Source organism: Chiloscyllium plagiosum, unplaced genomic scaffold (assembly GCF_037043375.1).
Source record: "Chiloscyllium plagiosum isolate Xiang-an unplaced genomic scaffold, Cpla_swu_hap1 HiC_scaffold_20, whole genome shotgun sequence".
NCBI classification, from domain to species: domain Eukaryota; kingdom Metazoa; phylum Chordata; class Chondrichthyes; order Orectolobiformes; family Hemiscylliidae; genus Chiloscyllium; species Chiloscyllium plagiosum.
The window spans coordinates 14,898,925-14,911,404 of NW_028270158.1; the positions used below are offsets into that span (position 1 = coordinate 14,898,925).

At 41.6% G+C, this 12,480-nt stretch overlaps 1 protein-coding gene across 6 annotated transcripts in view; it reads right to left on the bottom strand.

The window, feature by feature from the left end:
- zc3h7a (zinc finger CCCH-type containing 7A) overlaps positions 1-12,480 on the bottom strand; it is a 111,776-nt gene that overhangs the window by 6,507 nt on the left and 92,789 nt on the right. For all 6 annotated transcript variants that reach the window (XM_087997687.1, XM_087997684.1, XM_087997682.1 and 3 more), the window contains 4 exons: positions 7,009-7,085; positions 2,587-2,720; positions 240-345; positions 44-152 (listed from right to left, as the gene is read on the bottom strand). In XM_087997687.1, the coding sequence (XP_087853813.1) occupies positions 44-152; positions 240-345; positions 2,587-2,720; positions 7,009-7,085 (426 nt within the window). The remainder of the gene's footprint in view (positions 1-43; positions 153-239; positions 346-2,586; positions 2,721-7,008; positions 7,086-12,480) is intronic.

Consider the following 12,480-nt stretch of genomic DNA (forward strand, 5'->3'; position numbering starts at 1 on the left):
TTGCATTTTAAGCAGAGACAACAAAGCTTGAATTATCACTTACTGTTACTGTCTTTCATATAGGTCCACATGTCTTTTTCCTCAAGACTGTGGGCAAATGAGCAAAGCCCGGTGTATGTACATTTCTTTCCTTTAGCTATATGCAAGCATAACTGAAAGAGAGTTACAAAAGGAGGTTCAACTGGGAATATACTTAAAACGAAAACATACTGTTCAAAAACATTATTCCAAACACTTACATCAAATTGCTGTGGAATTGGTTTCTTTGATGGTAGAGGACGTATAGTTGTCCATTTCTTACGCTCATTGGACATCACTAGTAGCACACGACGTTCTTTGGTCCAACTTTAAATAGTTAAAAAAAGTTAATATAACACTTCAAGTACAGAAGGTTATCATATGTGAACTCAATGTCTCCCATGCAGTAGTATCTGTCCATTGCAAAAAGAGTGTTTGCACAATGACTAATATTAAAGCTATTCATAAATGGTGTCATTATAGGGTAAATATTAAAAAAATAACTTGGCCTCTGCCTATTGTTTACGACGAAACTGAAATAATGTTCACACAGCAAGATGGGACAGATGAGAATCATGGGTCCATGTTCAAGGAGAAATCTCATTACTCTGTTTGTAAAACACAAAAGCTGCTACCAACAGCAGGGCGAAGAAACCAAACTAGTGGTGAAACTAGTTACCCTAATCATTATTTAGATGCAAATGATGCAATGACCACAAACGAGGCCAGATACTCGACAAGTATGGAAATGAAAAAGCTACTGCAGTAATATGATACACTGCTGTTAGGTTCACCTGAAAAAAACATCTCATTGGCTTCAACTCAAACACAATGAGCAGTACGAAAATTCTGAATTTGCATAGAAGATGGAACAAAGAAAACTACAGCACAAGAACAGACCCTTCGGCCCTCCAAGCCTGCACCGATCCAGATCCTCCAGCTAAACCTGTCGGCTATTTTCTAAGAATTTGTATCCCTCTGCTCCCTGGCCATTCATGTATCTGTCTAGGTACATCGCAAATGACGCGATCGTGCCACCTCCGCTGGCAATGTCTTCCAGGCACCCACCACTCTCTGCGTAAAGACCTTTTCACGCATATCTCCCTTAAACTTTTCTCCTCTCACCTTGAACTCATGACCCCTAGTAATTGAGTCCCTCACTCTGGGGAAAAAAGCTTCTTGCTGTCCACCCTGTCTACACCTCTCATAATTTTGTAGACCTCAATCAAGTTCCCCCTCAACCTCCGTCTTTCCAATGAAAATAATCCTAATCTACTCAACCTCTCTTCATGGTTAGCGTCCTTCATATCAGGCAACATCCTAGTGAACCTCTTCTGCACCCTCTCCAAAGCATCCACATTCTTTCGGTAATGTGGCGACCAGAACTATTCGCAGTATTCCAAATGTGGCCTTACCAAAGTCCTATACAACTGTAACATTATGTCAAGTACTCTCAAGTCAAAGTATTCTTTTAGTTTTAAGTATTAATTACTGTCAGACAACCAGTGGCACTGAAAATTAACTATCACAAGTATGGAATTGCTTTCCTTCAGTTGAATGTTTTTGTAAGACCATTATTCTACTTATTCTTTCAATTTATCTTCTTTAAATTTTAAGTCAATCTTCATTTTCTGTTTCAATTCTTCTTTCTGCATCAGATTTGACGATGAATTTCATTCTAACTTCGTTCTCGATACTGAACTGCTATTTTCAAAATCTTTCAATCAGATCGGGTTGAAGAGATATTCACTCAGAGAATACGCCACTTTCTGTGCTGCATGCTTTCAGCAACACTTAGTACAAAATACTGTTGATAATAAACAGGCAATGGCAAGTCTTACAGTGGGTACCATTTGCAGTCCTAAATTTGCTGCTGTAGAATAATGTATCATTGTGCAAGTCTGCAACCAGCAAAATAACAATAACTAAATTGTATGCTCAAGATTTTATGAACTTTGTGAGACTCTTAGTTGCTTAAAAATGCTGAATTGAAACATATTAATCACAGAATCCCTTCAGTGTGGAAACAGGCCACTTGGCCTATCAAGTCTGCGCTCCCCCCCCCCCACCCCCGAAAAGCATCCCACCCAGACCCATCCCCTACCCCATCCCTGTCATCCTCATTTCCCATTGGCTAATCCACCTGCCTCCACATCCCTGGATACAATGAACAATTTAGCATGGCCAATTCACCTAACCTGCACATCACTGGACTGTGGGAGGAAACCAAAGCACCCAGAGGAAACCCATGGTGACCCGAGGAAAACGTGCAAACTCCACACAGACGGTCACCTGAGGGTGGAAATGAACGCGGGTTCCTGACGCTGTGAAGCTGCAGTGCCAAAATTTGAGTCGCCATGCCATCCGAAATTGTAGCAGTTGATCACTTAAAATTCAACTAAGTGGCTGTTCATAGCTTGATACAAAACATACTGTGCATTAGGAGTGAATCAGCAAAAACAACCATTATAGAGATGTCTGTGGTGCTATATTACAGTCACTTAATATAGATTATTAGTGCTTCAGGAATACTGATCATTTGACTGAATGGATGGTTTAGCTACTCACGGGTGTCTTGCTTTAGCATTGCAGTATTTTCGGTTCTTATCTGGCTCGCTGACTTGCCCATGCCTCCAACACTGTCCACACACAAATTTGAGCTTTAAATTGAGGTTTCTGGATTTTGTCATGCTAAGAGGTACCTTAAAAGGAGAAAATCTGTTTATTACAGACTGCTCATGACAATCAACTTTTTCAATACACCTTAAATTGTATGAGGAGAGGTCTGAAATGCTATAATAAGATGATAGATTTTGAACTGCAATATGATCTTGAATCAAAAGGACATCCGTCCAAAAGTGTGGAAAAAATATTACTGCAGTGGCTTTCGTTACTGTCAACATGATTATTACTTTGCATTAATTTGAAAGCTGCACATTTTATGCATTAAGAACATAAAAACTCGGAGCTGGAATAGGCAATTCAGCACCTCGAGTCTGGCTGATCTTATCTTGGCCTCAACTTTCTTGCCAACTTTCCATAACCCTTCAAACCAGTTACTAATTAAAAACCCATCTCCTTACGTTTACTCAATTTCCCAGCGTCCATCGCATTCTGTGGCAGTTAATTCCACAGAAGCACGATTCCTTGAGTGATTTCTACTCATCTCTTTTAAAGCTGCTACTCCTTATTCTATATTGATTACCTATAATTGAGAAATGCACTGTTCATTGGTAGAATGGTACTTATGGGTAATATCCAGTTAACAAAAAGTTACTGACTTGTGCAAACAGACATTAATTTATACAGTGCAAGTGTATAAACACCATAAAGCACAGAATGGAGTCAGTACCATTCAGTTCCAGATCATGTATGTGCTGGCGAAACAAGGCACCAAGTATAAGTTATCTCCTCTGTGGAAGATTGGTCAGAAGGATAGTCTTCTGACTGACAGCTGAAAAATGCTGCTTCAGCTCCTAACTACTTCTGCTGGGGGATCTGTTGTCACAGCATGCCTCGCTGGTCTGTCCTGTGCCATCCTCACACATCGACTGTAGCTTGCCTGCAATTACTCTGTGACATCCATCATTTAACTACAGCTAGTTTGATCCCTCCTTCCACACACTTGTATTAGCTGGTAAGCCACTCACCTATTTACAAGAGGTACATGACAGGAATGTAATGGATATAGGTTTGCTCGCTGAGTCAGAAGGTTCGTTTTCAGACATTTCGTCACCATACTAGGTAACATTATCAGTGAGCCTCTGAATGAAGCACTGGTGGTGTAGCCCGCTTTCTATTTATATGTTTGAATTTCCTGTGGTGACATAATTTCTTATGGTGATGTCATTTCCAGTTCTTTTTCTCAGGGGCTGGTAAATGGGATCCAAATCAATGTGCTTGATAAAGTTCTGGTTGGAATGCCATGCTTCTAGGAGTTTGCGTGCGTGTGCTAGGATGGTTGTGTTGTCCCAGTCAAAGTGGTGTTCTTCCTCATCCGTATGTAAGGATATTATTGAGAGTGGGTCATGTCCTTTTGTAGCCAGCTGATGTTCAAAAAGAACGGGTACCCAATGAACACAGTTTGCTGATTTCTCAGCAACAAACCCAAACAAGCAGACAAAACATGTCCAGAAACCCGAGCCACTCTCCCCTATGTCAAAGATATCTCAGAGATGACTGCCAGACTACTCAGACCCCTTGGCATCATAGTAGCCCACAAACCCACCAACACACTAAGACAGCAGCTAATGAACTTGAGAGACCTTATACAGACAAGAAGCAAAACTAATGTCATTTACAAAATACCTTGCAAGAACTGTAACAAACACTACACTGGGTAAACAGGCAGAAAACTAGCCACCAGGATACATGAGCATCAACTAGTCACAAAATGACATGACCCTCTCTCACTAGTATCCTCACATACGGATGAGGAAGGAAACCACTTCAACTGGGACAACACATCCATCCTCGGACAAGCCAAACAAAGACATGCACAAGAATTCCTAGAAGCATGGCATTCCAACCGGAACTCTATCAACAAACGCATTGACTTGGATCCCATTTACCACCCCTTGAGAAAAAGAACAGGATATGACACCACCATAGGAAATTATGTCACCACAGGAAATGGCATCACCAACCCTAGGAAACTCAAACATATAAATAGAAAGCAGGCTATACACCACCAGTGCTTCATTTGGAAGCTCATTGAAGATGTTACCTAGTATGATGATGAAATGTCTGAAAACAAACTTCCCAGCTCAGCGAACAAACCTACATCCAGAACTTCAACCTGAGCTAAAAAAACTTCTCAAAACTCGCTAGGAATGAAAATAGAACAATTTAATAAGGGTTGATATTTTATTTTTTATATTTTAGGCTCAGAAATGCATTGAAAGAAAAATATGAGAATAGGATAAAGGGAAATAGGGTTAGGATAGGTACCTTCAACACCAGGTAGCATATAGCAAAAAAAGTGATGGATTGGCTGACTTTCTCTACTTTGGTGCTGAAATGGTTGTCAACATATAGAGAGGAATAATTTCCAATTGTTCTGACTGGTTTTGGTAAAGAGACACAGTTGGGATTATTTTCCATTCTCAAGGAGCTTTGTTTTGAAGGACATTGCTGAATAAATTCAAAGTGGAAAGATATGACCTCGATTCCAGTAAACCGTAAAGTAATTTACATCTCTGACGCTGGTTAATCTTGGCTCCAATCCTACATATTACCACATCAAAACATTCAAACTTGAATCATGACTGTCACTGACATGTTTGCAATACCCTGCTCACTTCTACTTTACTCCTCCCAAAAATAGTGATTTGACAACACGAATGCCATGTAGAAACAGGGTTCTGTGGATATCACACTAGTGCAGATCACAAAGGTACCAAGTTTAACATTGGAACAAGCACTTGAAAGTTGCATGTTTTCAGACACCAAGTATGTAGCTAAGTTTCAGAAGTTAGAGGTCTGCAACAATGCAAATAGTATCTGGAATTTGTACATCAGTCTGACTGCAATACCAGTAACTAACAGTAATGAAGTTCTGATGAACAACAGTTTATGACACTTTTGTCTTTTTAAATAAATTACAAAGTACCAGAGCTAGAAAACTTGGAACAATGGTTATTCCAACTGGATAACTGGTACAATAAATCATTACTCTGGGGTTAAAAGAGAGAATGGAGGTCAGTTAGCTTAGTAGGCTGGCCAGATAGTCTGCAATGTAGAGTGATTCCAACTGAGTGGGTTCAATTCCCGCACCAGCTGAAGAACTTCTGGAATTTGTACATCAGTCTGACTGCAATACCAGTAACTAACAGTAATGAAGTTCTGATGAACAACAGTTTATGACACTTTTGTCTTTTTAAATAAATTAATAAACTCCTTCTCAACATTTCCCTTTACCTGAGGTGTGGTGACCCTCAGGTTAAACCACCACCAGTTGTCTCTCTCTAATGAATGAGCAGTCCTATGGTTTGATAATTTAACACAGAATGCTGGCATTTGGTTTTCTAGACATGCGTGTTTCTTTAAATCTGAACTGTGCTGTTCACTCAGCAATTGTTCAGCTTAATTTGTAATATGCCTTTAATTGGATTTGCTTGGAGCAGATCTTGGATCAAAAGCTGAGAAAAAGACAGAAAATCACTTTTGTATGTGAGATGGGAATTATGCATAAGGCGATTTGTAAACATAGCTTAATCTCATGAATGTGGATACATGAATTTAAAAATGGAAATTGTTAAAAGTAAAGTCAAAATATCCAGAATAAACTGACATAGAATTGTGTTTGGGTACAATTATCCCTTGCCTTCTACTCCTAAGTCTATACTGGGTATTCACGTACCATTTACAGAAATATAAGACACAGGCACACTGCAACACAAAATATAGTAGCTAACCTCAGGTAAGTTAGATAAGTAATTCAATCTGTAAATTCTTATTCAATCCTAGCACATTTAGGACTGAATAGGTCTGTCCACTATCAGTTTTGAGAGCTACATTTCATTCAATCAATGAAAATAACTTACTTGCTGTTTTTAAACACTGTAATGTTACCCAAATCAATTTCCCTGTCTGAACTCACATTTAGAAAATCAATATCCATGTCAAGGAATACTCAATGAATTTCAGCACTATATCAATTTTCCATAAAACTTCTGTTGTGCAATTATCTTTCTGCTGCAGTGAAGTTGTAATAAAATGTTCCTTGTACTTAACTACCACTCAAATTCAGAGAATGCTTTAACCAAACAACTTGCTATTTTTCTGGTAGCATTCAGGGGTTGTCAGGATATGGGCATCAAAGTAGCTTCCAGAATATTAGCAAATGCATTTGTAGAACTCAAAATAAGCTTTTAAGGCCTTTTTCTTTAATCAGCACCTGAGGAATTATCAAACATTGGAATATACTAATCAAACAGCAGACTGGTCAAACCTGAATTACGTATAAAAACATATGTAAAAGATGTTTACCTGTCCTGACTGGGTACTAGCTTCCAGATTCTGCCAATACTTTTTTGATTCCTGAGCAATTGCTTCATGAGAGATATCTGGTGATTTAAAAATAAATTCAATATTTAAACACACAAATATATTCAAGACATAAAACATGTCTGACATCTGATTTTTGCAACTGCTTTAAGCTCCATTCCCAAGTCCATGCACCACAGTGTGTGGCTCAGTTGGTTGCCCTCATGCCTGTGAATCGCAAGAGTCCAGCTTCAAGTTCTATTTTAGGGCCTGAGCACAATAATGCAACTTACAGTCCAGTGCAGTACCGAGGGAGGGCTACATCGCAGAGGTGCCATCTTGGATACATGTTAAATTGGAGCTTCGACACCCCCGGCTCAATGTAAAAGATTACACAGATAATTTCAAACAATAGCAGGGGAATTAAACCCAGTATGCTAGGAAACAATCATCCCTTAATCAACACCACAAAACCATATTATTTGGTCGTTATAGGAGTTTGATGTGTGCAAATTGGCGGCCAATTTTCTTGCATTATAACAGCAACTGCATGTCAAAAGTACTTCATAGGCAAAAAGCACTTAGAGTTGTTCAGTGGTCATGAAAAGTGCTACATAAATGCAAGTTTTTCTTTGTAAACTTCCTAAAATCAAGTCTATTAGAGCCATATTGTCTCAGATTTTTAAAATAGGGATTTTGTATAACAATAATAGAAATGTATAAATACATCTATCAAACTTAAATAATTCAAAGTAAAATTTACTTTGGTAGGGGATACTACAAAGTAATACTTGCTTGTAACAAATTTGCGAACAAGAAATTTTGAATGTTAACGAATGCCATTCAAACTGTTCTGGTCCCAGCTCACAGTAATACCTGACAGGTCAGATTCTACAGTGAAGCCTAAAGACAATGCCAGAGAGATGAAGAAAGTACTGGCTAAAGTAGGCAGAGAAAATAAGCCAATGGATTGGCAGTGGCAGATACTTTAGCAAATATTCCATAGCACTCAGCAGGAATTTATTCCAGTCAAAGAGAAGGGCTCGATGAGTAGGACGAGTAATGTAACTAACAAAGGCAGTCAAGGAGAACATTAATCAAAAACTAAGGCATACAAAGTGGCTAAAACTTGTGCTAGGCCAGAGAATTAGGACTTATTTTTTGGAAGAACAAGCGGGAGATGACTAAAATAATTAATGGGAAGGAAACTGATTCTGAAAGTAAATTGCCAAGAAGTATGTAAACAAACAAGAGCTTCTACAGGTATATCAAAGAATTACAATAGATAAGGCAAGTGGAGGATGTGACTGGAAAATTAATAACAAAGTACAGGCAAAATGGTAGATAACAAACAAATATTTTGCATCCCTCTTCATGGGAGAAGACGACACTATAAAACATCCCAAGGATAACACATAAGCAAGGTGCTCATGGAAGGGAAGGTTTTCTAACAGTTTCTGTCAAATACTTTGTCCCTCATGATAAAGTGATGGGAACTAATGCCAGGACTTGATGGCTTGCATCCAAGGATTATAAGAAAATTGCTGCAGAAATTGTGGATGCATTGATCAAAATATTTTGTTTTGATTCCAGGAGGACTTCAGCTGATGGGCATTGCATTAGCAGTTTTCCAAAGTTCAAGGAGGGAGGGAGACACAAAGCAGAAAATTATAGACCAGTCAGCTTAAAATCTGTCATTGAGAAAATACTAGTCTATTAATAAGGAACAAATAGCAGGACATTTAGAAAAGCACAATGCAATCACAGTCAACATAGTTTATGAAAAAGAAATTATGTTTGGCTAAGAGAGCTATTTGAGGATATAACAAGGAGGGTTGACATGGGGAACAGGTAGAAGTAGAATATATGGATTCAATGAAGTGCCACATAAACGATTTTTGCACAAGATAGAACCTCACAGTAACGGGGTGATTCTCAGTAATCCTCAACATGTACTGGGTTTGTTTAACACACAGAAGTCAGAGTCAGGATTAATGAATCTTTTTCAGATTTCAAAGGTGTGGTAAGGAAAAAAAAGAGTGCCACTAGGAACAGACCCTTTGGTCCAACTCATTCATGCTGGCCAGATCAATCTAAATTAATCTAATCCTATTAGCCAGGATTTGGTCCATATCCCTCTAAACCCTTCCTATTCATATAGCCATCCAGATGCCTTTTAAATGTTGTAGTTGTACTCACCTCCACAACTTCCTCTGGCAGCTCATTCTATACACACATCACCCTCTGTATGAAAAAGTTGTCCCTTAAAAGGGACCTAATCCTTCTCCTCTCACCTTTGTCCTCTAGTTTTGCACTCCCCTGTCCTGGGGAAAAGCCCTTGACTATACACCCGATCCATGGCCCTCATGTTTTTATAAACCTCTCTAAGGTTACCCCTCAGCTTCCAACGCTCTAGGGAAAACAGCCCCAGGCTATTCAGCCTCTCCCTATAGCTCAAACTCTCCAGTCCTGGCAAATCTTGTAAATCTTTTTCTGTACCCTTTCAAGTTTCACATCTTTCCTATAGCAGAGAGACCATAATTGAATGCAATTATTCCAAAAGTAGCCTAATAACCTATACAGCTCCCAACTCCTATGCTCAATACCAACAAACGTAAGAGTACCAAACGTTTTCTTCACTGCTCTGTCTACCCACGACTCCGTTTTCAAGGAACTATGTACCCGCACCTTAAGGTCTCTTTGATCAGCAACACTCCCTTAAGTGTACAAGTCCCGCCCTAAGGATTTGGAGGAGGGACAGAGTAAAATATATCCAAATTTGTTGACGGTATGAAAATAGATGAGAGATGTGATGAGGACGTAAGAAATCTGCAAGGAGATATAGACAGGTTGAAAAATATGGGTAAAAATTTGGCAATTGGATTTTGCCGTAGGAAAGTGTAAGGTGATGCACTATGGTAGGAAGTATCAAAAGGATTGAATGGAGAGAGACCCCAGAAAAGTGAAGTACATCGTGATCTGGCTGTTCTTATACATGAAGCACAAAACATTAGCATGCAGGTGCAACAAGTAAATATAAAGGCAAATGGAATTTTGCTCTTCATTACCAGGGTTCCAAGATTTAAAACAGTTACAACTACAAAAGGTGTTGGCAAGTCACACTTGGAGTACTGTGAACAGTTTTGGTCTCCATGTTTAAGGATTTACTGGTACTGGAGGAAGTTCAAACGAGATTCACTAGGTCGATGAAGATCATACTTGATTTATCAAGAATGGCTAAAAACAGCTTAGGCCTTTACTCAGTAAGAGATTAGAAGAATGAGGGGTAATTTTAATGAAACATCCAAGATTCTGAGGGTTCTTGACAAGGTAGATATTGAAAAGTTGTTTCTACTAGTGGGAGAATCTCGAACTAAAGGACACACACTTAAAACTAAGATGCACTGGAATTTATTCTCCTATGGGGTAGTAATGCCTGAAATTGTCCACCCCAGAGTGTTGTATATCACTGAAAGTATGTAAAAAGACGTAGGTAGTTTTGAAGTAATAGGAATTTGAGGGTTGTGTGGACCTGGCATGAAAGAAGAGTTGAGGCTGAGGACAAATTAGCCATGTTGTTAATGATTGGCAGGGCAGGCTTGAGGGGTTGAAGGACCTATTCCTATCCATTACATTCTTATCATAAAGTCTTTACAGTTTGGTTACTGTGATTAGTCACTGAACATATTCATGAGGCTGCTAACGTTCTTTTAACATAAAATGAGTTTATTAAACATAAAGAGGGGAAAACCCAAACTACCTGTAAGACAACTTAGAAAGACCTGATAAACAGCAAAAAAGATTACCTTTTCTCCCTTTACATTCATTCAATCCCAGAGAAGGATCACTCCTATCTTACCTCTATAATTTCTTACTAAACTGATGCTTTTCAGCTGTGATGGCCCATCCTGCACAGGGACTTTCTTCCAACTGTGATACCAACCCCGCAAGAGAGCCCCTTCCAGTTGTGACACCCAGAGACCCCCTTCCAGCTGTGATACCCCAGAGACCCCCTTCCAGCTGTGATACCCCAGAGACCCCCTTCCAGCTGTGAAACCCAGAGACTCCCTTCCAGCTGTGACATCCAGAGACCCCCTTTCAGCTGTGACATCCAGAGACCCCCTTTCAGCTGTGACACCCCAGAGACCCCCTTTCAGCTGTGACACCCCAGAGACCCCCTTCCAGCTGTGACACCCCAGAGACCCCCTTCCAGCTGCAATGACCCAGAGACCACCTTCCAGCTGTGACACCCAGAGACCCCCTTTCAGCTGTGACACCCCAGAGACCCCCTTCCAGCTGTGAAACCCCAGAGACCCCCTTCCAGCTGTGACAGCCCATAGACCCCCTTTCCGCTGTGACACCCAGAGACCCCCTTCCAGCTGATACCCAGAGACCCTCTTCCAGCTGTGAATCCTAGAAACCCCCTTCCAGCTGCAATGGCCCTGTGACCCCCCAGAGACCTCCTTCCAGCTGTGACCCCCAGAGACCCCCTTCCAGCTGTGACACCCCAGAGACCCTCTTCCAGCTGTGACACCTAGAAACCCCCTTCCAGCTGCAATGGCCCTGTGACCCCCAGAGACCTCCTTCCAGCTGTGACCCCCAGAGACCCCCTTCCAGCTGTGACACCCAGAGACCCCCTTCCAGCTGTGACACCCAGAGACCCCCTTTCTGCTGTGACACCCAGAGACCCTCTTTCAGCTGTGATGGCCCAGAGACCCTCTTCCAGCTGTGACACCTAGAGATCCCCTTCCAGCTGCAATGGCCCTGTGACCCCCAGAGACCTCCTTCCAGCTGTGACCCCCAGAGACCCCCTTCCAGCTGACACCCAGAGACCCCCTTTCAGCTGTGATGGCCCAGAGACCCCCTTCCAGCTGCAATGGCTCAGACACCCCTTCCAGCTGTGACAGCCCAGAGACCCCCTTTCAGCTGTGACACCTAGAGACCACCTTCCAGCTGTGAAACCCAGAGACCCCATTCCAGCTGTGACATCCAGAGACCCCCTTTCAGCTGTGACACCCCAGAGACCCCCTTCCAGCTGTGACACCCCAGAGACCCCCTTCCAGCTGCAATGACCCAGAGATCACCTTCCAGCTGTGACACCCAGAGACCCCCTTTCAGCTGTGACACCCCAGAGACCCCCTTCCAGCTGTGACACCCCAGAGACCCCCTTCCAGCTGTGACAGCCCATAGACCCCCTTTCCGCTGTGACATCCAGAGACCCCCTTCCAGCTGATACCCAGAGACCCCCTTCCAGCTGTGACGGCCCAGAGACCCCCTTCCAGCTGTGACACCCCAGAGACCCTCTTCCAGCTGTGACACCTAGAAACCCCCTTCCAGCTGCAATGGCCCTGTGACCCCCAGAGACCTCCTTCCAGCTGTGACCCCCAGAGACCCCCTTCCAGCTGTGACACCCAGAGACCCCCTTCCACCTGTGAAACCCAGAGACCCCCTTCCAGCTGTGACACCCCAGAGACC